This window comes from Hyla sarda, chromosome 11 (assembly GCF_029499605.1).
Source record: "Hyla sarda isolate aHylSar1 chromosome 11, aHylSar1.hap1, whole genome shotgun sequence".
NCBI classification, from domain to species: Eukaryota; Metazoa; Chordata; class Amphibia; order Anura; family Hylidae; genus Hyla; species Hyla sarda.
Genome location: NC_079199.1, coordinates 64,468,328 through 64,494,475, shown reverse-complemented (window position 1 = coordinate 64,494,475; position 26,148 = coordinate 64,468,328). Strand labels below are relative to the sequence as shown.

Sequence of the window (26,148 nt, the reverse complement as noted above, 5' to 3'; positions counted from 1 at the left end):
ACTGTGACGATGACCAGCGTGTTTTTATTTATTTATTTTTTCAATGAAATGGTTAATGAGGACTGTGGGGGGAGTATTTTTTTTATATTTTTTAATTTTTTTTAATTTTTATTTTTTAATGTGTCTTGTTTTTTTATAATTGAATTTTCAGGGTTAGTAGTGGAAGCTGTCTTATAGACGGAATCCATTACTAAGCCAGGGCTTAGCGTTGGCCCCAAAATCAGCCAGCGCTTACCCCCAATTATTACCCCGGTACCCACCGCACAGGGGTGTCGGGAAGAGCCGTTACCAACAGGCCCGGAGCGTCAAAAATGGCGCTCCTGAGCCTAGGCAGTAACAGGCTGGCGTTATTTAGGCTGGGGAGGGCCAGTAACAATGGTCCTCACCCACCCTGGTAACGTCAGGCTGTTGCTGCTTGGTTGGTATCTGGCGGATACTGAAAATAGGGGGAACCCTATGCATTTTTTTTTTCTTTATAAATAAAAAAAAGTGTGTGGTTCCTTAATTTTTTCAGTATCAGCCAGATGCCAACCAAGCAGCAACAGCCTGACGTTACCAGGGTGAGCGAGGACCATTGTTATTGGCCCTCCCCAGCCTAAATAACGCCAGCCTGTTACCGCCTAGGCCCAGGAGCGCTATTTTTGGTGCTCCAGGCCTGTTGGTACCAGCTCTTCCTGGAACCCCTGTGGCGGTGGGTAATAATTGGGGGTTAGCGCTATCTGTTTTGGGGGCTAACTCTAAGCCCCGGCCTAGTAAAAGATTATGTCTACAAGACTCCTTCCACTACTAAGCCTGAAAATTCAATTATAAAAAAAAACACAACACACAGAAAAAAAATTTTATTTCACAAAACACTCCCCCTCCCCCCCTTACAGCCCTCGTTAACCCTTTTATTGAAATTAAAAAAAAAAAAACACTTCATTGTCGCAATCCACAAAATCTGACATAGTCCTCCGCATTCTCATCTAAATTTCGAAAAAAAAAAAGATTAGTACATTTTATTGTTTACACACACCAGCAAAAATGCAAGAAAAAAACGCAAGAAAAACTGACAAAACGCAGGAAAAAGCTGGGCCAGTTTTTCTGGCGTTTTTTATGATTGACAAAAAACCTCACTGGAATCCGACCTCAAAGCAATAGAACAAAATCCCTATGTCCGCTGTTCCTGTGAGGTAGAGAAGGAGTGTACGGTAGAGCGAGAGGGGGTGTTTCTATGTTTGCACAAGATTTATCAAAGGCGTGTACAGCCTTAGTAAATTCTGAGCAAGAGTGTACAATAGACAAGCAGTGTAAAGGGGTAGATCTGTGTCTACAATAGACACCTAATGATAAATCTCCTCCATGGGATAATGCCGCATGCGTAAATGTCCGGACTATAAAAATATATACCGTATTTATCGGGGTATACCACGCACCCTCATTTTACCAAGGATATTTGGGTAAAAAAAGTTTTTTACCCAAATATCCATGGTAAAATGAGGGTGCGTGTGTGCGCGTGTATACCCCGATACACCCCCAGGAAAGGCAGGGGGAGAGAGGCCGTCGCTGCCCGCTTCCCTCCCCCTGCCTTTCCTGGGGTCTAGAGTCCTGCTGACGGCCCTTCTCTCCCCCATTGCCGGCGCCGATAGCCAGGGGGAGAGAAGCGGCGCCGACAGCCAGGGGGAGAGAAGGGGCAGCGGCACCCATTGTCGGCGCCGCTGCCCCGTTGCCTCCCCCCATCCCCGGTGGCATAATTACCTGGGTCGGGTCCGCGCTGCTGCAGGCCTCCGGCACGCGTCCCCTGCGTCGTTGCTATGCCTCCGGCACGCGTCCCCTGCGTCGTTGCTATGCACGGCACGGCGAGGTCATGCGCCGTGCAGCGCATAGCAATGACGCCGGGGACACACACTGGAGGCCTGCAGCAGCGCGGACCCGACCCAGATAATTATGCCACCGGGGATGGGGGCAGGCAATGGGGCAGCCGCGCCGGCAATGGGTGCTTCTGCCCTTTCTCTCCCCCTGGCTGATAGCCAGGGGGAGAGAAGGGCCGGCAGCAGCGCTCTAGACCCCAGGAAAGGCAGGGGGAGAGAAGCGGGCAGCGACGGCCTCTCTCCCCCTGCCTTTCCTGGGGGTGTATCGGTGTATAACACGCACATAGACTTTTGGCAAAAAATTTTAGCCTAAAAAGTGCGTGTTATACGCCGATAAATACGGTAGTTGATTAAACCACACGGTCAATGGTGTGTGTGTGCAAAAAAATCCAAAGTCCAAAATAGTGTATTTTTGGTCACTTTGTTATGTTAGATCATAAAAAAATGAATAAAAAGTGGTCAAAAAGTCTGATCAAAATAAAAATGGTACCGATAAAAAATTTTCAGATTACGGCGCAAAAATTAGCCCTCATTCCGCCCCATAAGTGGAAAAATAAGTTATAGGGGTCAGAAGAGGACAATTTTAAACGTATACATTTTCCTGCATTCAGTTATGATTTTTTTTCCAGAAGCAATACGAAATCAAACCTATATAAGTAGGGTATCATTTTAATTGTATGGACGTACAGAATAAAGATAAGGTGTCATTTTTGCGGAAAAACTTATTGCGTAGAAACGGAAGTCCCCAAAATTTACAAAATGGCTTTTTTTTCTTCCATTTTGTCACACAATTTTTTTTCCATTTTGCCATAAATTTTTGGGTAACATGACTGATGTCATTACAAAGTAGAATTGGTGGCGCAAAAATTTAGCCATCTTATGAATTTTTAGGTGCAAAATTGTAAGGGTCATGATTTTTAAAAGGTAAGGAGGAAAAAACTAAAGTGGAAAAATGCTGTGTCCTTAAGGGGTTAAAGAATGTTCAGTGAGCATTTAGACCCCCCACAGACATTTGACAGATTTTTGGAACAGTGGGCTGTGAATATGAAAAATAAAATTTTTCATTTTCACAGGTCACTGTTCCCACACTTGTGGGGTCTAAATGCTCACTGCACACCTTTAAGTTTCTTTAGAGGTATAGTTTCCAAAATGGGGTCACATATAGGGGGTTTCCACTGTTCTGGCACCATGGGGGCTTTATAAATTCAGCATAGTCCCCAACATCTATGCCAGCCAAATACACTCTCCAAAAGCCCATTGGTGGGCATTCACTTTTGAGCCCTGCCGAGCACTCATAGAGCATATGTGTTTTTTTTTTTTTTTTTTTAAAGTTTATGTGAAAACCTCTGCAACTATTAGCCATTCTAATGCAAATCGCCAATTTAGACCTTAAAAGTACATGGTGCTCTCTCACTCCTGAGCCATGTTTTGCTCCCACAGAGCACTTTTTATGTCCACATATGGGTTAAATTGCATTACAAATTTTGAGGGTCTTTATCATTTTCACAAGAAGTAAAAGGAGAAGTATGGAGCAACACCACCAGGTTAGTGTAAGAAAAAAAATAATAATAATGTATGCATGCTGGTGTAGCCCCCAAAGTTTTCCTTTTCATAAGGGGAAAAGGGAACAAAAGTCCTCCTAAAATTTGGAACACAATTACTCCAGAGTGCGGTAATACCATATATGTGACCCTAAACTGTTGCTTTCAAATACGACAGTGCTCATGATTAAGAGAGCTCCATGCATATTTGAGGCCTAAATTAGGATTTTGTATAGAGAGACTGACAGTTGCAGAGGTCCTCTCATTGAGGGTGTTTGCAGAGGGACACATACTCCTCACACAAGGGCTGACTTGCAACATGTAAAGTTGCAGAAATTTACTTCCTCTATAGGTGGTGTATATTTCTGTGATCGGGGCAAGGGCCGCTGCTAGCCGCTGGATTTATTATAAGGAGAGCCCTTTTCATGGACATGCTGTAAAATGAAGTGTTGTACATAACATCCCCATTCCAGAAAAATAGGAAAAAGTGAGGATTAAAAAAAAAGTAGATAACTAATAAAGATAAGAGCTCCTGGAAGATGTAAATCACTATCTATGTAGAGGACAGGAGCTTCTTTAGGGTCCCGTAAAGTAGGGATCGCCCGATTAACGGTTTGGCCGATATTCACAATTTTGGATGTTATCGGCATTGGCAATTACCTTGCCGATAATCTGATAATGCAGCGTAGTGCATTCTGGGAGTTGTAGTTTTGCAACAGCTGGTGACCCATTTATGGGGCAACACTGACTTGGGTGACACTCTAAGTAGTTGTTTCTCAACCGATGTACCTCCAGCTGTTGCAAAACTACAACTTCCAGCATGCACTAACAGACCCTAACTTAGTGTTTCTCAACCAGTGTACCTTTAGCTGTTTCAGAACTACAACTCCCAACATGTGGGAAAATTTGTAATGGCCTGGTGAAACCTAGGTTGACATTTTTGTCCATAATTCCAAAAGGTATATTTGGGGCACAAAAAACACTGCACATCACCCAAAGAACACCATACAAACAGTGAAGCGTGGTGGCAGCATTGAGTCTGGTTTTCTTTTGCTGGAACCAGGCCCTTAGTCAGGGTGAAGGGCATTATGAACAATTTTACTGACCAGGCAATTTTGGAACAAAACCTTCAGCTAAGACTGCTTTCACACTATAAAGTTGTTCCGTCAAAAGATGCATTATAAATGTCCGTTAGAAAAGCCATGTTAAACGGCCGTTACAATATCCCATTAACCCCTTGGGGATGGAGCCCATTATGGCCCTAAGAACGGGAACATTTTTTTCAAATCTGATCTCTATCACTTTATGCATTAATAACTCTGGGACGCTTTTACTTATAACTTTGATTCAGAGATTGTTTGTTTTTTCATGACCTATTCTTCTTTGTTAGTGGTAAATTTTCATCGATACTTGAATCATTTCTTGGTGAAAAAATTCCAAAACTTGAGGAAAAAATGTAAAATTATGCATTTTTCTAACTTTGAAGCTCTCTGCTTGTAAGGAAAATGGACATTCCAAAAAAATTATATATTGATTCACATATACAATATGTCTACTTTATATTTGCATCATAAAGTTGACATGTTTTTACTTTAGGAAGACATCAGAGGGCTTCAAAGTTCAGCAGCAATTTTCAAATGTTTTCAAAATCAGAATTTTTCAGGGACCAGTTCAGTTTTGAAGTGCATTTGAAGGGCCTTCATATTAGAATTTCCCCATAAATGACCCCATTATAAAAACTGCACCCCTCAAAGTGACAATCAGAAAGTTTGTTAACCCTTTAGGTGTTTCACAGGAATAGCAGCAAAGTGAAGGAGAAATCATTTTTTACTCGTATGTTCTTGTAAACCCAATTTTTGAATTTTTGCAAGGGGTAAAAGGAGGGAAATCACCTTAAAATTTGTTACCCAATTTCTTTCGAGTAAGGAAATATCTCATGTGTATGTAAAGTGCTTTGTGGGTGCACTAGAGGGCTCAGAAGGGAAGTAGAGACAATGGGATTTTGGAGAGAGTTTTTCTGAAATGGTTTTTGAATGTCGCATTTAGGAAGCCCCTATGGTGCCAGAATAGCAAAAAAACTTTATAGTGGTCTCAAACTGTAGCTCTCCAGATGTTGCTAGACAACTCACCGGCTTCCGTAGTCTGCACGTCATCGCCGCACCAGGGAGCCGCCTGTCATCCTCTCCCGCTGCCGCCGCCGATGGGTGGGTGACTTTCGGCGCCGGTCACCCACGGTTCCCCTGCTCTGCCCGGACAACAGTGGGAGGGCAGAGCGGGGGAACCAAACTTTAACCCCCCCCCGATCTGGTATTGGTCGTCTCTTCTGGACGACCAAAGCAGGGATAGGAGGGGTGGAACCCCTGCCATCTGACGCCTATCCCTTCAGGGAGACCGGACACCCCCGATACCCCTTATTTTCCTGGTTGGCTGAGACCTGTATGACCCGGAATTGGCGCAAATCGCAAGTGTGAATTCACCAGCTATCGGACCCCCCTGGGCATTGGCACAGGATGCTTGCTGATTTCAGCAGCCATCCCGTTCTGATCACCACCCGGCGAGCTGCAGTGGTTGGAAATGTGGAGGGCGTGATAAGACTCGTCGGTGTGTCCATACGACCTCCGTCCCCAACAAGGTAAAGTCTATGGGAATTTTTCATGACCCATTATAGCCTGTCATGAATAACAGACGAAAACGACACATGCACTAATTTTTCTTCTGTCAAAAGAAACAGGTAAATTAACGGCCGTTATTTTTAACATTGAAGTCTGTCATCTGTTTACACCTGGTTTATAATGTCTGTTGTCACCTCTTCTGAGCATGCCTAGAAGTAATATCAACAGACTCCTGCAGTGCTAAGGGACTGCTACTACTCCCATCATGAAACAGAATTGTTTCCATGATGGGAGTAGTAATTCCCCTGCTGTTGAAGTCTGTCGGTGGCTGGGGAGGCTACATTAGTGTTTGTACTACAACCCCCATCATGGAAAAGACTCTGTTCCATGATGGTGGTTGTATTACAGGTGCTGAGGGATTGATCGCATCGGGTCCCATTTCTGAGACCCGATGCGATTAGAAGTTATTAAACAAGGGAGCGGGCGGCGTGCTCCACTCCCCTACGATGTGCAATGCATTTTACTTTCATTTTTAAATTCCCCACCGGGAGCCCTGAATGGCCGGTACTGAGTAGCCATTCAGGGCTCCCTGTCGGGTTTTCGAATAGAAGCACTGCGGTGGGGAAAGATACAGTCATGGCTGTAAATGTTGGCACCCCTGAAATTTTTCTAGAAAATTAAGTATTTTTCACAGAAAAGGATTGCAGTAACCTTGCTATACACATGTTTATTCCCTTTGTGTGTATTGGAACTAAACCAAAAAAGGTAGGAAAAAAGCTAATTGGACATAATGTCACACCAAACTCCAAAAATGGGCTGGACAAAATTATTGGCACCCTTTCAAAATTGTGGATAAATAAGATTGTTTCAAGCATGTGATGCTCCTTAAAGCTCACCTGGGGCGTTATTATAGTTCTGCCCTTTTTGGCCTTTGTCCATGGTTATAGTGAACAGATATGTACTTGTATATTTCTGAGCAACAATACAGCTTCATGGTTTGATTATTAAACTCACCTGGGGCAAGTAACAGGTGTGGGCAATATAAAAATCACACCTGAAAGCAGATAAAAAGGAGAAAAGTCAACTTAGTCTTTGCATTGTGTTTCTGTGTGATCCACACTGAGCATGGACAACAGAAAGAGGAGAAGAGAACTGTCTGAGGACTTGAGAACCAAAATTGTGGAAAAATATCAACAATCTCAAGGTTACAAGTCCAACTTCAGAGATCTAGATTTGCCTTTATCCACAGTGCGCAACATTATCAAAAAGTTTGCTACCCATGGCACTGTAGCTAATCACCCTGAGCATGGACAGAAAATAAAAATTGATGAAAGATGTAAACGCAGGATAGTCCAGATGGTGTATAAGCAACTCCAAACAAGTTCCAAAGATATTCAAGCTGTCCTGCAGACTCAGGGAGCATCAGTGTCAGCGCAAACTATCCGTTGACATTTAACTGAAATGAAGCGCTATGGCAGGAGACCCAGAAGGACCCCACTGCTGACACAGACAAAAAAAAAAGAAATACTACATTTTGCCAAAATGAACTTGAGTAATCATAAATCCTTCTGGAAAAGCGTCTTGTAAAGCACATCGTTCTACTGTTTACCGAAAACGGACGGGGCCTATAAAGAAAAGAGCACAGTACCTACAGTGAAATATGGTGGAGCTTCAATGATGATTTGGGATTGTCTTGCTTCCTCTGACACTGGGTGCCTTGAATGTGTGCAAGGCATCATGAAATCTGAGGATTACCAACGGATTTTGGGTTGCACTGTAAAGATCAGTTTCAGAAAGATGGGTTTGCGTCCGAGATCTTGGGTCTTCCAGCAAGACAATGACCCCAAACATATGTCAAAAAGCACCCAGAAATGGATGGCAACAAGGCACTGGAGAGTTCTGAAGTGGCCAGCAATGAGTCCAGATCTAAATCCCATTGAACTCCTGTGGAGAGATCTTAAAATTGCTGTTGGGAAAAGGCATCCTTCCAATAAGAGACCTGGAGCAGTTTGCAAAGGAAGAGTGGTCCAACGTTCCGGCTGAGAGGTGTAAGAAGCTTATTAATGGGTATAGGAAGTGACTGATTTCAGTTATTTTTTCCAAAGGGTGTGCAACCAAATATTAAGTTAAGGGTGCCAATAATTTTGTCCAGCCCATTTTTGGAGTTTGGGGTGACATTTTGTCCAATTTGCATATATATATATATATATATATATATATATATATATATATATATATAATGTCCCACACAGCGCATATAGATATTGTCCCCCCGCGGTGCTATCATAAACCCCTGGCAGCACTATGAATGAAAAGTAAAAGTATTCTATTAGCTGCTGAAAGAGTACTTGTCTTTCATAGTGCTGCGGCGGCATATGTACATAGAAGCACTGTTGGGGCCAGATAACTCTATATGTCTGGCCCTCACAGCTTTTCTATAATCATATGCCTCTGCAGCACTACGAATGAAAAGTATTATAACAGCAGCGTATCTTGCCAGGAAGCCGGACGGCGCCATGCGCTGCTGAAAGGATACTTGTCATTCATAACATGGCGGTAGCATATGATTATAGAAGCTCTGTGGGGGCCAGACACATAGCATTATCTGGCCCCCACAGTGCTTCTATGTACATATGCCGCCGCATCGCTATGAAAGACAAGTATTCTTTCAGCAAAACATCGGGCTGAACGGCTTCCCGGCCAGATGCGCTGCTAATAGAATACTTTTCTTTCATAGCGCTGCTGGGGGTTTATGATAGCTCTGCGGGGGACAATATCTATATGCGCTGCGGGGGGCAATACCTATATACATGCGCTGTGGGGGGGGGGGGGCAAGACTTATATAGCACAGCGGGGGCCAGAAATATAACCCCCCAGCGATTCTATAGATCTTTCTCCACCGCAGCGCTTCTATTTGAAAACCCCGCTGGGAGCCCTGAATGGCTCCTCAGTACCGGCCATTCGGGGGTTTCCTTAAAAAAAAGTAAAATAAATCGTACATCGCCGGGGAGTGGAGCCGCCTGCTCCCCTGTTTAATACCGTTTAATTGCATTGGATCTCAGAAGTGAGACCCGATGCGATCAATCCCTTAGCAACTGTACTACAACCTGCATCATGGAACAGAGTCTGTTCCATGATGGGGGTAGTAGTACAAACACTAATGTAGCCTCTCCAGCCACTAGCAGACTCCCGCAGCCGGGGAATTACTACTCCCATCATGGAAGCAAGTCTTTTCCATGATGGGAGTATTAGTAGTCCCAGCTGTGGGAGTCTGTAGGCAGAAGGGTTAAAAGGGCCGTACATGGGGGATGTTATAATGGGTCATGCCTGTTATTTTGATAGACCTTATTCAGCCGTTAGCACCCATTATTTCATCCGTTATTACACAGAAAACGTATGTTTAATAATGGATGAATACTCAGTGTGAAAGGAGCCTAAGGGGAAGTTCACCTTTCGGTATGACTAATGACGGAAAGCATATGTCCAAATCCACAAAAGCATGGCTTCACCAGAAGATTATTTATAGTTATATAGTTTATAAGGGTGAAAAAATACCAGTCTATCAAGTTTAACCTATATCCCTAATGAGTCCCTGCTGAGTTGATCTAGAAGAAGGTAAAAATGTATTCTCTACTCCAAATATGGCAATCAAAATTAATTCCTGGATCAGCATTATGTCCCTATAAATTTTGTATCCATAACCTGTAATATTATTACCCTCCAAAAATGCATCCAGGCCCCTTTTGAACTCTTACTGAGTTCACCATGACCACCTCCCCTGGAAGAGAATTCCAGTCTCGCGCTCTTACAGTAAATAACTCCTGTCTGTGCTGGTGTAGAAACCTTCTTTCTACTAAACGTTGAGGATGCCCCTTGTTATAGATACAGTTCTGGGTATAAATAGGTCGTGGGAGAGATCTTTGTACTGCCTCTGATTTATATTTTATACATAGTTAGTAGGTCAACCCTAAACCTTCTTTTTTTTTCTAAACTAAATAACCCTAATTCTGATAATCTTTCTGGGTACTGTAGTCCTCCCGTTCCCCTTATTACTCTGGTTGCCCTTCTTAAAAACCCTCTCCAGCTCCTTTATATCTTTCTTGTACACTGGTGCCCAGTATTGTACAAAGTATTTCATGTTCGGTCTTACTAGTGATTGCACAGTGGTAAAATTATTTCCTTGTCAAGGGAAAATAATTCTACCACTGTGCAAATCACTAGTTAGACTGCACCTGGAATACGGTGTACAATACTGGGCACCAGTGTACAAGAAAGATATAGAGGAGCTGGAGAGGGTTTAATTTGATGCACCCCATGATTTTATTTACGTTGGCAGTAGCTTTCAGACACTGGCCGCTACAGCAAAATTTACTGTTAAATAGGGGCGCATGCACACCACATTTTAGCAATACAGTTCCCGTATCGGGTTTTTGATGAAAAAAGGATTCCTCAAAACCCCGAGGTTGCAGGCACACCACGTTTTCACTCTACGGGTGCCGGAACCGGCTGGGCGAGGGGAAAACCGTGTGCTCCTGTACCCCAACTGGACAGACTCCCTAATCCATTGACTTTAATGACTTTTTGACCCGTATCCAGTTTTCTGACCGGACCTCAAAACGTAGAATACTACATTTTGAGGTCCGGTCAGAAAATCAGATAAGGGTCAAAAATTAGCCGACCTGAGTAAAACAGTGACTCCGGTCGGCTCATTAAAGTCAATGGATTAGGGCGTCGGTGCGGCTGTGGTACAGGAGCGCACGGTTTTCCCCTCCCACCACCGGATCCGGCACCCGTATAGTGAAAACGTGGTGTGCATGCACCCTAAGACTCCAAACTCCTTTTCCACGTCAGTCATCCCAAGTGTTCTCCCATTTAATACATAATCCCGGCGTGGATTTTTCTTTCCATTTGCATAACCTTACATTTATTAGTGTTAAACCTCATCTGTCTTTTCCCAGCCCAAACCACCAGCCTATCCAGATCCATTTGTAACATTGCACTGTCCACTTTTTGTGTTAACCACTTTACAGAGTTTTGTATAATCATCATCATCATGTTTTTCTTAAATGGTCAAGCCCAGCCCTTAATCCGATTGAACATCTATGAGGGAGTTTGATAAGGGCTTTGCACAGGAGATGTCCTCGCAATTTGACACATTTGGAGCACTTTAGCAAGGAAGGGTGGGCAAATATTGCCATGTTAAGATTTGCTATGCTAATAGACACCTATTCAAAAAGAATGATTGCTGTAATAAAATTGGATTAAGGATGTCCACCCTTAGCAACCAGGCTATAGTGTGGTGTTTTTTGTTTTCACTATAAAGATTTCAGTTTTTTTTGCAATTCAATTGTTCACATTATAGGTCACATTAAAGGTGGAAAAGGTTGTGGCATGATTTATCTTTTTCTCATTCTTTAACATCACAAGAACCTGGCTTTTAAAAGGGTGTGTACACTTTTTTTATAGCAACTGTGTATATGTGTGTGTATGTGTCTGTCTATTTATCTATATATAAAAGTTCAGTTGTGATAGGTTACTGCTAGAGATGAGCGAACTTAGTCATTTTGATTCGTCACGAACTTCTCTGCTCGGCAGTTGATGACTTTTCCTGCATAAATTAGTTCAGCTTTCCAGTGCTCCGGTGGGCTGGAAAAGTCCTAGGAGACTATTTCCTAGGACTGTATCAACCTTTTCCAGCCCACCGGAGCACCTGAAGGCTGAACTAATTTACGCAGGAAAAGTCATCAACTGCCGAGCGGAGAAGTTTGTGACGAATCAAATTTACTGGAAGTTCGCTCATGTCTAGTTACTGCATTGGCTCCTGTTTAGTAAACTGTATAATAATCTGTTCTAACAAATCAGATGGGCTCGTGTTATTAATGGTGTATTGTTTGTCTATTGTGTACTGCATTAGAGAATTGTTTCTTTTATTATATTTTTGACACTACTTCTGCATCTTATATTACAGACTGGAGCCTTATTCCGTATAGCAATCATGGATGATTTCACCTCTATCAGCCTGTTGTCACTGGCTATGCTTGTGGGCTGCTATGTGTCTGGAATAATACCGCTAGCAGTTAACTTTTCAGAGGTATTGTGTACAGTTCAGTTTCCATTTTCTTTCTGTGTACATTATTGGTAAAAAAAATGCATTACTACAAAAGCTACAAAAAACAGCATTCACATTCCAGTGGCCACTATATCAACAGAATATGCCGGGGATGGCTGATAGATGCAGATTCCCACCTACAAACAGGGCATCACCGGCTCCCATTCTGTCTAGATGGGATTGCCAGAGGTTGCTGGGATAATAGAAACAGCACAGCGGGCTCTTACTGTTTCTGGAACTTTCCAATGTGCAGATAAGTATATGGAACCAGGCACTGCCTATATAAGCAGCCACTTTTGCATATAAAGCAGCGTAGACACAGCAGTCCTGACATGATACGTGGGTGCTAACTGTAAATGAGCAGCAGTATAAGCCAAATATATATAATATACATACATACACATACAGTGGTCCCTCAACATATGATATTAATTGGTTCCAGGAGAACCATCATATGTTGAAACCATCATATGTCGAGTACATATGTCTATGTAAAAATGGTAATTGGTCCTGGGGCCTCGGAACCATTGTATGTTGAATACATATCTCTATGGGAAACTGCTAATTGGTTCTGGGATGACCATTGTATGTGGAGTGTATGGGGAGTGTTTAACAAACCAGGGTGCCTCCAGCTGTTGCACAACTACAACTCCCAGCATGCATGTACAGCCATTGACTGTCTGGGCATGCTGGGAGTTCTAGTTTTGCAACAGCTGGAGGCACACTGATAGGGAAACATTGATGTATGGGGTGTATAGTGAGTATATGTATTGTATGTGATGTGTGACATTGCATACAGTACTGTACAGTTCTTTAAATACCTTCAGGGGGGACAGAATGTCCTCCATTACGATCCTGCCGACTACAGCTCTATAGGAAAGGAAGGGGAGGGCAGCCAGCAGCTCATTAGATGGCTGCAGTAAGATGCTGCAGGCTATTGGCTATGGCTGCACTGGGGGGCGGGGCTTACACAGAGCCCACAGTGGAAGCCTGCGTGAGTTAGCAGGACAGCATGTGAGTAACAGGAGGCAGAACGGGGCACACGGGGACATTAACCTCTTAAGGACCCAGGACGTTCGGGGACGTCCCCGCACCCTGGGCCTTAAGGACCCAGGACGTCCCCGTACGAAATGCTTCAGCAGGCATTCAGGGCAAACGCCGAGGGGGGCCATGTATCGCCCTTGCGATCTGCGGCGATACCGCCCGGTAATTTCGCATGATCCCGGCTGTCACAGACAGCCAGGACCATGCTAACGTATAGGAGCGAGGTGGCAAGCCTGCCACCTCCTCCTATCCCCTGCGATCTGTCGGTTAGTTAACCGACCAATCACAGGAGGGGGGGCGGTTACTTCCTCCCGTCCTGCCCTGAGAGGACGGGAGGAAGACCGGAGGACGCGGCAGGGGACGGGGGAGTGCTGGGGACCGGCCCCGGTACTTACCTCGTCCCCGAAGACCCGGATCCCGGCAAAGAAGATGGCGGCGGCGGCGACTGGTGAGTATATCTTCAGCCGCGGTCGGGCCCTTTACAGCAATGCACGTCGCCGTAAAGCGACATGCATTGCTGTAATAGGACCCTGTAAACTACAACTCCCAGCATGCCCAGACAGCCCTTGGCGTCTGGGCATGCTGGGAGTTGCAGTTTTGCAACATCTGGAGGTCCGCAGTTTTGGGACCACTGTGCCCTTCCAGATGTTGCAAAACTACACATCCTCAGCATGCCCTTACTGTCCAGGCATGCTGGGAGTTGTAGTTCTGTAACATCTGGCCCTTCAGATGTTGCAGAACTACAACTCCCAGCATGCCTGGACAGTTTTGGCATACTGGGGGTTGTAGTTTTGCAACATCTGGAAGGGCACAGATTGGGAACCACTGTATTAGTGGTCTGCAAACTGTAGTCCTCCAGATGTTGCAAAACTACAACTCCAAGCATGCTGGGAGTTGTAGTTCGGCAACATCTGGCTCTAAAGATGTTGCCGAACTACTACTCCCAACATGCCTGAGAATGTTTGGGAGTTGTGGTTTTGCAACAGCTGGAGGCACACTGGTTGGGAAACATTGTTTCCTAACTCAGTGTTTCCCAACCCGTGTGCCTCCAGCTGTTGCAAAACCACAACTCCCAAACATTCTCAGGCATGCTGGGAGTAGTAGTTTTGCAACAGCTGGAGGTCCCCCCCCTGTGAATGTACAGGGTACATTCACATGGGCAGGGGGCTTACAGTGAGTATCGGGCTGCAAGTTTGCAATGCAGCAAATTTTGCGCGGCAGCTCAAACTCACTGTAATCCCCCGCCCGTGTGACTGTACCCTAAAAACACTACACTACACTAACACAAAATAAAATAAAAAGTAAAAAACACTACATATACACATACCCCTACACAGCCCCCCTCCCTCCCCAATAAAAATGAAAAACGCCTGGTACGCCACGGTTTCCAAAATGGAGCCTCCAGCTGTTGCAAAACAACAACTCCCAGTATTGCCGGACAGCCGTTGACTGTCCAGGCATGCTGGGAGTTTACCAACAGCTGGAGGCACCCTGTTTGGGAATCACTGGCGTAGAATACCCCTATGTCCACCCCTATGCAAATCCCTAAATCAGGCCTCAAATGCACATGGCGCTCTCACTTTGGAGCCCTGTCGTATTTCAAGGCAACAGTTTAGGGTCACATATGGGGTATCGCCGTACTCGGGAGAAATTGACTAACAAATTTTGGGGGGCTTTTTCTCCTTTTACCTCTTATGAAAAGGTGAAGTTGGGGGTCTACACCAGCATGTTAGTGTAAAAAAATAAACTTTTTACACTAACATGCTGGTGTTGCCCTATACTTTTCATTTTGACAAGAGGTAAAGGGGAAAAAAGCCCCCCAAAATTTGTAACACAATTTCTCCCGAGTACGGAGATACCCCATATGTGGGCGCAAAGTGCTCTGGGGGCGCACAACAAGGCCCAGAAGGGAGAGTGCACCATGTACATTTGAGGTGATTTTCACAGGGGTGGCTGATTGTTACAGCGGTTTTGACAAACGCAAAAAAAACAAAACCCCACATGTGACCCCATTTCGGAAACTACACCCCTCACGGAATGTAATGAGGGGTGCAGTGAGAATTTACACCCCACTGGTGTCTGGCAGATCTTTGGAAGAGTGGGCTGTGCAAATTAAAAATGTTGTACAGCCCACTGTTCCAAAGATATGACAGACACCAGTGGGGGGGTAAATGCTCACTTTACGCCTTCTTACATTCCTCAAGGGGTCTGGTTTCCAAAATGGTATGCCATGTGGGGGTTATTTTGCTGTCCTGGCACCATATGGGCTTCCTAAATGCGACTTTCCCCATCGAGCAAAATTTGCTCTCAAAAAGCCAAATATGACTCCTTCTCTTCTGAGCATTGTAGTTCGCCCGTAGTGCACTTCAGGTCCACTTATGGGGTACCTCCATACTCAGAAGAGATGTGGTTACAAATTTTGGGGGGTATTTTCTGCTATTAACCCTTGCAAAAATGTGAAATTTGGGGGGGAAACACACCTTTTAGTGATTTTTTTTTTTTTTTTTTTTACGTATGCAAAAGTCGTGAAATCCCTGTGGGGTATTAAGGCTCACTTTATTTCTTGTTACGTTCCACAAGGGGTCTAGTTTCCAAAATGGTATGCCATGTGTTTTTTTTTTTTTTTTTGCTGTCCTGGCACCATAGGGGCTTCCTAAATGCGACATGCCCCCGAGCAAAATTTGCTCTCAAAAAGCCAAATATGACTCCTTCTCTTCTGAGCATTGTAGTTCACCCATAGTACACCTCAGGTCAACTTATGGGGTACCTTCATACTCAGAAGAGATGGGGTTACAATGTTTGGGGGGTATTTTCTGCTATTAACCCTTGCAAAAATGTGAAATTTGGGGGGAAACACATTTTAGTGAAATTTATTTTTTATTTTTTTACATATACAAAAGTCGTGAAACTCCTGTGATGTATTAAGGCTCACTTTATTCCTTGTTACATACCTCAAGGGGTCTAGTTTCCAAAATGGTATGCCATGTGGGGGATTTTTGCTGTTCTGGCACCATAGGGGCTTCCTAAATGCAACATGCCCCACAAAAACCATTTCAAAAAAACGTACTCTCCAAAATCCCCTTGTCGCTCCTTCGCTTCTGAGCCCTCTACTGCGCCCGCCGAACAATTTACATAGACATATGAGGTATGTGCTTACTCGAGAGAATTTGGGCTACAAATATAAGTATACATTTTCTCCTTTTTCCCCTTGTAAAAATTCAAAAATCGGGTCTACAAGAACATGCGAGTGTAAAAAGTGGAGATTGAGTTTTCTCCTTCACTTTGCTGTTATTCCTGTGAAACACCTAAAGGGTTAAAACGCGGACTGAATGTCATTTTGAATACTTTGGGGGGTGCAGTTTTTATAATGGGGTCATTTGTGGGGTATTTCTAATATGAAGACCCTTCAAATCCACTTCAAACCTGAACTGGTCCATGAAAAATTGAGTTTGGAAATTTTGTGAAAAATTGGAAAATTGCTGCTGAACTTTGAAGCCCTCCGGTGTCTTCCAAAAGTAAAAACTCATCAATTTTATGATGCAAACATAAAGTGGACATATTGTATATGTGAATAAAAAAAATAATTATTTGGAATATCCATTTTCCTTACAAGCAGAGAGCTTCAAAGTTAGAAAAATGCAAAATTTTCAAATTTTTCATCAAATTTGGGGATTTTTCACCAAGAAAGGATGCAAGTTACCAAAAAATGTTACCACTGTGTTAAAGTAGAATATGTCTCGAAAAAACTATCTCGGAATCCGAATGATAACTAAAAGCATTCCAGAGTTATTAATGTTTAAAGTGACAGTGGTCAGATGTGCAAAAAATGGCCGGGTCCTGAGGTGTAAAATGGCTGGGTCCTTAAGGGGTTAAACAACTATCATTCAGTTGCTGAAGTTGTCAGCGCTGTCACATAGCTGTTTGTACGATGGCCCCGACACACAGCAGCATCATATGTCGATGCTGCCTTCAACATACGATGGGCTCTGAGAGGCCATCATATGTTGAAATGATCATATGTCGAGGCCATCATAAGTTGAGGGGTCACTGTGTGTGTATGTGTGTGTGTATATATATATGTATATATATATATATATATATATATATATATATATATATATATATATATATATATATATATATATATATATATATATATATATATATATATATATATATATATATAAATATAATATATATATAATATATAAATATAATATATATATAATATATAAATATAATATATATATAATATATAAATATAATATATATATAATATATAAATATAATATATATATAATATATAAATATAATATATATATAATATATATAAATATAATATATATATAATATATATATATAATATATAAATATAATATATATATAATATATAAATATAATATATATATAAATATAATATATATATAATATATATATAAATATAATATATATATAATATATAAATATAATATATATATATAATATATATATAATATATAAATATAATATATATATAATATATAAATATAATATATATATAATATATAAATATAATATATATATAATATATAAATATAATATATATATAATATTATGGAGACAGTTGCACTCACGCGTGATTTCTTGAAGAGCAGGAGAAACAGAACAAGCAGGAGAAACAAGTCTTCGAGCGGGGGAGCTGGATGGATGCAGCTACAGGTGCGGGAGCAACTAGTTTCAAGTCTGGATTGACTCTTCTTCCGGCCGATGCACTTGTTTCTCCTGCTCGTCCTGAATGCACCTTAAAAAAGAAACTCTGCAAGAAATCATGGGTGAGTGTGACTGTCTTCTCTTTATATATACAGTCATGGCCGTAAATGTTGTCACCTCTGATATTTTTCAAGACAATTAAGTATTTCTCACAGAAAAAATTACAGTTTTACTATAGACGTGTGTATTGGAACTAAACCAAAAATGGGAGAAAAAAAATGCAAATTGGACATAATGTTGGCACCCACAACTTAATATTGGGTTGCACACCCTTTGGAAATAATATCTGAAATCAGTCACTTCATATAACCATCAATAAGCTTCTTACACCTCTCAGCCGGAATGTTGGACCACTCTTACTTTGCGAACTGCTCCAGGTCTCTCTTATTGGTAGGGCACCTTTTCCCAACAGCAATTTTAAGATCTCTCCACAGGTGTTCAATGGGATTTAGATCTGGCTACTTCAGAACTCATGACTCAGGTCATTGTCCTGCTAGAAGACCCAAGATCTTGGTCGCAAACCCAGGTTTCTGACACTGGGCTGTACAGTGCGACCCAAAATCCGTTGGTAATCCTCAGATTTCATGATGCCTTGCCCACATTCAAGGCACCCAGTGCCAGAGGAAGCAAAACATCATTGAACCTCCACCATATTTTGCTGTAGGTACTGTGTTGTTTTCTTTTTAGGACTCATTCCGTTTTAGGTAAAAAGTAGGATGATGCGCTTTACCAAAAAGCTCTATCTTGGTCTCATCTGTCCACAATCTGGCAAAATGTAGTCTTGCTTTTTTATGTTTGTCAGCAGTGGGGTCCTCCTGGGTCTCCTACCATAGCTTTCAGCTGTGTGTTTTTATTTTTTATTTTTATTTTTATTTTTTTAATATATATATTGCCCATACCTGTTACTTGCCCCAGGTGAGTTTAAAGGAGCATCACATGCTTGAAACAATCTTATTCATCCACAATTTTGAAAGGGTGCCAATCATTTTGTCCAGCCCATTTTTGCAGTTTGGTGTGACATTACGTCCAATTTTGCTTTTTTTCCTTCCCATTTTTGGTTTAGTTCCAATACAGACAAAGGGAATAAATGTGTATAGCAAAACATGTTAATGCAATCCTTTTCTGTGAGAAATACTTCTAAATGCCAGGGGTGCCAACATTTACGGCCATGACAGGGTGTGTGTGTGTGTGTGTGTGTGTGTGTGTGTGTGTGTGTGTGTGTGTGTATGTATGTATGTATATATATATATGTATATGTATATGTGTATATATGTGTGTATATATATATGTGTGTGTATATATATATATATATATATATATATATATATATATATATATATATATATATATATATATAATCAGGGGTGTGGACATTTAAAAAAAAAAAAACTACTTGTCCAAGGGACTAAAGCGGAACACAATCTACTTGTCCCTCAAGAAAATCTACTTGTCCCGGTTGATGAAATAATTTCAACCAAAATAGTCTGATCCCCCCCCCCCCCCCCCACTAGACCACCAGGGATATAAAATCCCTTTAGACACTGCTGACAGCGCTGATCTAATAGTTTAATAGGTGATCACAGCATGTCAGGCTATTAGAGGCGGGAGAGCTGTAGATCCTCTTACACCCGAGGTAAGCCCAGAAAAGTCTAGATGTAACTTTTTGATCACTTTATAAAAAATTTCTCATATGAAGTGACCAAAAATTAGCAATTGTGGACTATTATTTACATTTACACCGTTCACCGTACGGTTTAATTAACATTATATTTTAATAGTCTGGACATTTCCACATGCAGCGATACCACTTATGTTTATTTTTGTACATTATTTTTATTTAAAGAAAATTGGAAACTTTTATTAGGAAAGGGGCTTATTCACATGTATACGCACTTTTTAAAATATTTTAATAACTATTTTTCAGTCTCAATAGGGACTTATGTGTTACTGGGGGGGGGGGGGGGGTTCTGCTTCTCCAGTTTATGTGCTGCATTTTGTGTCAGAAAATGCTGAAAGTTGCATTTAGTTACTAGATAACTACAACTCCCAGCATGCTCTGATACAGTCTATGGTTCTGTGGGTGTTGCAGCATGTTGCACTGTATAGTACAGTTAAGGTTATTGTGGGACATGCTGGGAGTTGTAGTTTTGGTTTGTGTCAGCTGCAGAGCCATAGGCTGTGTCAAGGAATACTGGGAATTACAGTTAGTAACTACAACACCCAGCATGCCCTGATGCAGCCTATGGCTCTGCAGCTGACCCGAACCAAAACTACAACTCCCAGCATGTTGCCCTTTATAGTTCTACAGTTTAGGTTATGGTCCAACATGCTGGGAGTTGTAGTTTTGGTTTGGGCGTGTTTGTGTGCATCCGTGGGGCTCTTGGTCGTCGGGTGAGTATGAAGGGGGTGGGATTCTGGTGGGGCAATTCAGTGCGGGTGCCACTAAAAATAAATAAAATTAGATGGCACAACTGCCCTAATGCCCGACGTGACAGTCCGCTCCTATACAAAACATTCATGCATACACATATCATACATGCACCAGCCACTGCCCCCATATCATACATACACACCCCCGCCACTGCCCCCCCCACATCATACATTACATACACACATACACTCACACCATACATATGCACACGTCATACATACACCCACCGCTGCCCCCCACATCATACATCACATACACACACATCACACTTAGACATTATACATACATTACATACACATAGACATCATACACACATACACTCACACCATACATATCCACCAGTATTTCCCAACCAGGGTGCCTCCAGCTGTTGCAAAACTACAACTCCCAGCATGCCCAGGGCATGCTGGGAGTTGTAGTTTTGCAACAGCTGGAGGCACCCTGGTTGGGAAACACTGATATACACCATACATATGCACACATCATACATACACCTGCCGCTGCCCCCCCCCATCATACATACACTCACACCATACATATACAACCACCCTTCCTGCCGCCACCTGTATTCTCGGCCTCCTCACCTGATTCGGCCACGAGTGGACATCAGAGCTGTAGTCCCGGCCGGTGTGAGGTGAGATTTCCGTCCTCCCCCTCCCCCCCCCCCCCCCTGCTCTGTGTTTTCCCCGTGCAAACAAGCAACCTCCCCGTGGTGCATTAGGTCCTGTGGAGACAGATCAGGGGGAGGGATGGAGCTGTGTGCGGGGGATGGAGCTGTGCACGGAGCTGTCTACGTCCTTTCTCTCACCCTGCTGTGTCTTCTGAGCTGTGTCCTCCATCCTCCGGGAGGGGAGATAAGGGGGCTCTGCAGTCAGCTGGAGGCCGCCGCCCCCTCCATACACTCTGAGGCCGGTGTGAGGTGGAGACTTCCATTGGCTCCTGCGCCTCACACCAGCATTAAAGAAAAATAAGGGGGAAGTCTGTCTCTCCCTGCTAGCCCGATACAGGGCTAAATCTATAAACAATTCACCTGCCCGGCACCCAAAACTACTTGTCCCGGGCGTCGGGCTATAGGATTTCCACATCCCTGTGTAATTCTAGCTGACTGGTATGGTAGTTACGAAAACAGGAAAGAACAGCCTGTTACTGTTACTGTTGTCTAAGATGGGAATACCACAATAACATTTGATATTATGGATACACCAAAATTTCTGCAACTGAAAGTTATCAGGCGAAAATTGTGCTATCTGAATTTTGCCAATGGGAAAATATGTGCAAAATATATGTGGGTGTAGCTTGTGCACAAACTGACTCCTGCAAGTCTGGCCCAAGCATTGTGGGACGCCATAACATCAAAAAGACTGGAGGTCCACAATTTGAAAACCACTGCACTACTACACCGCTAAACACATAGATATAGCACAACTTCCCTTCCCCAGCAGTGGAGCGATTTTTTCTCCTGAGAAGACACTTGGTGCCCATAATTTGCATTGATTCACATGCAGCATTGTAATTCCGGTATAAGAGTCTTGAGAGGAGGTGCTTATACCTGAGCTAAGAGATCACACAGTCTGGACATCCCCGGGAATTACAACCGATTGGCTTCCAGTTTACTTCAGTGATCCGTGACTTCACACTTATAAGTAACATGGCTGCTGGCTTTGCCCTCGGTCTCATAGTGATGACGTTACCGCTAGCATGGAGCTCCAGGAGCATGAGGTAAGAGAGTCTGTAAGCTGCTGCCCCCAGCAATGTGACTCCTATTATTCCTTGTTGTGACACTTTTCTAGGCTCAGCACTGGGTAAACAAAGGTGGAGCTTGGAGAGCATGTTTGGACTTGTGGCACTATAGTGATTTGCTTCTTAAAAATGGTTAGGGGTCAACAGCTGCCATATTTGACTCTATAAATGCTTTAGATCCTGTACTAGTCCCTGTATTATATTATAGAGCTGTACTTTCTGCTGAGCTGGCTGTTGTTAGAAACAGTCAACCAGTTTCAAGACCACTCTGATGCAGTTATAGTGGCTGTATAACCCCTAGAAATAGGACTTTAGTGGTTAGTCCACTAATTTAAAACTTATCCCACAGGATAGAGGATAAGCATCTTATAGCGTGGATCCCCCGAGATTTGAGACAAAATTTAAACCATTTGTGTGATTGGAATACCCCTTTTTGGGTATGCTTAAGTGTACGTAATCTGCTGCAGATTTTATTTTGTGCTATCCAGCATCAAAACAGATTATGTACTTGTGAAAATACCCTTAAACACTTGAACAACCACTGTAAGAAGGTTGGTAAAATAAGCAATTGCCATGTTTATTTAATTTTGTAAATATCCCCTAAATCCTGTTCAGTTGCACCTATGACACCTTTCTGCATCATAATTGCCCACCATAGAAAATATTTTTCTAATCAAAAAATGTTTCACTGTAATTTCTCTGGAAAGCATTTCAGGCTTATTATGTTGCTATTGAAAAATTGGATAGTAGACCTTTCATATTTGCTTAGGTCATTAAGAGGGTCATACTTTAGATTTTACATACTTAGGTATTATTGTTGCCAAATAAACTGAAATCCCCATCTAGTCGTGTTTTTAGTAGTTCAAAGTAGTCCAAAGTCCTAGTCCATATCTCTTCTCCAAAGAGGATTAAAAGGGTATTCCAGGCAAAACCTTTTTTTTTATATATATCAACTGGCTCCGGAAAGTTAAACAGATTAGTAGATTACTTCTATTAAACAATCTTAATCCTTCCAATAGTTATTAGCTTCTGAAGTTGAGTTGTTGTTGTTTTCTGTCTAACTGTTCTCTGATGACTCGCATCCCGGGATCTGTGCAGTTCCTATGGGGGATATTCTCCCATCATGCACAGCTCCCGGGACGTGACATCATCATTGAGCAGTTAGACAGAAAACTTCAGAAGCTAATAACTATTGGAAGGATTAAGATTTTTTTAATAGAAGTAATTTACTAATCTGTTTAACTTTCCGGAGCCAGTTGATATATAAAAGAAAGCTTTGGCCTGGAATACCCCTTTAAGCTGGTAGTGTGCTTGTTTTTTTCTGCATTGGTATAATTTACTGATCAGGAAGGAAAAACTAGTTTTTTACCATCAGCAATAGAGGGCAGTACAGTTTATTTATATTTGAGGTTATTCCCAAACCTAAGATTGTACATAAATGTATGAATGTTAGTGCTTGGAGAAAGTAGCAGTTTTGCTTATTGGGCATTCATATGCCAGCAAATCAGGAAATATTGGCACTGCTACCACCATTCCCCCCCCCCCCCCCCCCTGTAGATTAGTATAAGAATGACCCATGTTAAGATTTTTGTTGGTGAATGCCACAATTTTAGTTAGTTTCAATGTAATCCTGCTCTGTAAAGTTTTTGTTTACGTAGGTTTGTTCTTATGAGTTCTTATTTTGTTATTAAGGGCAGGGTAGTTTGAAAAAAGTGGTACCAGTATAGGATGGAAGGCTTTTAGGTGGCTTAAATTGCTTTAGACCAAATTAACATTACACAGTACTTTTGTTTTTCACTGGGCAGGGAGCCAGGAGTAGCCAATATATTTTCCTACCTGCATAGTACATGAAAGACTATGCTTTTTGTAAAGCAATCTTGTGGATATAATCTAAAGCATTTTACTCTAAATTGCTTAAACTTGTACAAAGAGATAGGATCTGAGACCTTTAACCTCTTAAGGACCCAGCCATTTTACACCGAAGGACCCGGCCATTTTTTGAACATCTGACCACTGTCACTTTAAACATTAATAACTCTGGAATGCTTTTAGTTATCATTCTGAGACTGTTTTTTTCGTGACATATTCTACTTTAACATAGTGGTAACTTGCATCCTTTCTTGGTGAAAAATCCCCAAATTTTATGAAAAATTTGAAAATTTTGAAGCTCTCTGCTTGTAAGGAAAATGGATATTCAAAATATATATTTTTTAATTCACATATACAATATGTGTACTTTATGATTGCATCATAAAATTGACAAATTTTTACTTTTGGAAGACACCAGAGGGCTTCAAAGTTCAGCAGCAATTTTCCAATTTTTCACAAAATTTCCAAACTCACTATTTTTCAGGGACCAGTTCAGGTTTGAAGTGGATTTGAAGGGTCTTCATCTTAGCAATACCCCACAAATGACCCCATTATGAAAACTGCACCCCCCAAAGTATTCAAAATGATATTTGGTCAGCATTTTAACCCTTTAGGTGTTTCACAGGAATAGCAGCAAAGTGAAGGAGAAAATTCACAATCTTCATTTTTTTACACTCGCATGTTCTTGTAGACCCAATTTTAGAATTTTTGCAAGGGGTAAAAGGAGAAAATTTATACTTATATTTGTAGCCCAATTTCTCTCGAGTAAGCGCATACCTCGTATGTCTATGTAAAGTGTTCGGCGGACGCAGTAGAGGACTCAGAAGCGAAGGAGCGACAAGGGGATTTTGGAGAGTACGTTTTTCTAAAATGGTTTTTGGGGGGCATGTTGCATTTAGGAAGCCCCTATGGTGCCAGAACAGCAAAAAAAAAAAAAAAAAAAAAAAAAACACATGCCATACCATTTTGGAAACAAGACCCCTTGAGGAACGTAACAAGGAATTAAGTGAGCCTTAATACCCCACATGTTTCACGACTTTTGCATAAGTAAAAAAATTAAATAAAATTTCAATAAAGTGTATTCCCGCCCCCCCCCCCCCCCCCCCAAATTTCACATTTTTGCAAGGGTTAATAGCAGAAAATACCCCCCAAAATTTGTAACCCCATCTCTTCTGAGTATGGAGGTACCCCAAAAGTTGACCAGAAGGGCACTACGGGCAAACTACAATGCTCAGAAGAGGAGGAGTCATATTTGGCTTTTTGAGAGCAAATTTTGTTTGGGGGGCATGTTACATTTAGGAAGCCCCTATGGTGCCAGGACAGCAAAATAACCCCCACATGGCATACCATTCTGGAAAGTAGACCCCTTGAGGAACGTAACAAGGGGTACAGTGAGCATTTACCCCCACTGGTGTCTGTCAGATCTTTGGAACAGTGGGCTGTACGAAATTTTTAATTTGCACAGCCCACTGTTCCAAAGATCTGTTGGACACCAGTGGGGTGTAAATTCTCACTGCACCCCTTATTACATTCTGTGAGGGGTGTAGTTTCCGAAATGGGGTCACATGTGTTTTTTTTTTTTTTTTGCGTTTGTCAAAACCGCTGTAACAATCAGCCACCCCTGTGCAAATCACCTCAAATGTACATGGTGCACTCTCCCTTCTGGGCCTTGTTGTGCGCCCCCAGAGCACTTTGCGCCCACATATGGGGCATCTCCGTAGTCGGGAGAAATTGCATTACAAATTTTGGGGGGCGTTTTTCCCTTTTACCTCTTGTCAAAATGAAAAGTATAGGGCAACACCAGCATGCTAGTGTAAAAAATTTATTTTTTTACACTAACATGCTTGTGTAGACCCCAACTTCACCTTTTCATAAGGGGTGAAAGGAGAAAAAGCCCCCCCAAAATTTGTTAGGCAATTTCTCCCGAGTACGGCGATGCCCCATGTGTGACCCTTAACTGTTTCCTTGAAATACGACAGGGCTCCAAAGTGAGAGAGCGCCATGTGCATTTGAGGCCTGAATTAGGGATTTGCATAGGGGTGGACATAGGGGTATTCTATGCCAGTGATTCCCAAACAGGGTGCCTCCAGCTGTTGCAAAACTCCCAGCATGCTTGGACAGTCGACGGCTGTCCAGCATTACTGGGAGTTGTTGTTTTTGCAACAGCTGGAGGCTTCATTTTGGAAACAGTGGCATACCAGAC

General features: G+C 42.3%; 1 protein-coding gene across 4 annotated transcripts in view; it reads left to right on the top strand.

Moving 5' to 3' along the window:
* The window catches only part of SLC39A9 (solute carrier family 39 member 9), a 255,502-nt gene that overhangs the window by 36,833 nt on the left and 192,521 nt on the right, over positions 1-26,148 (top strand). For 2 of the 4 annotated variants that reach the window (XM_056545277.1, XM_056545279.1), the window contains exon 2: positions 11,972-12,094. The exons of the other annotated variants lie outside the window; for them this stretch is intronic. In XM_056545277.1, the coding sequence (XP_056401252.1) occupies positions 11,999-12,094 (96 nt within the window). In that variant the 5' untranslated portion in view covers positions 11,972-11,998. The remainder of the gene's footprint in view (positions 1-11,971; positions 12,095-26,148) is intronic. 4 annotated transcript variants of the gene reach the window in all.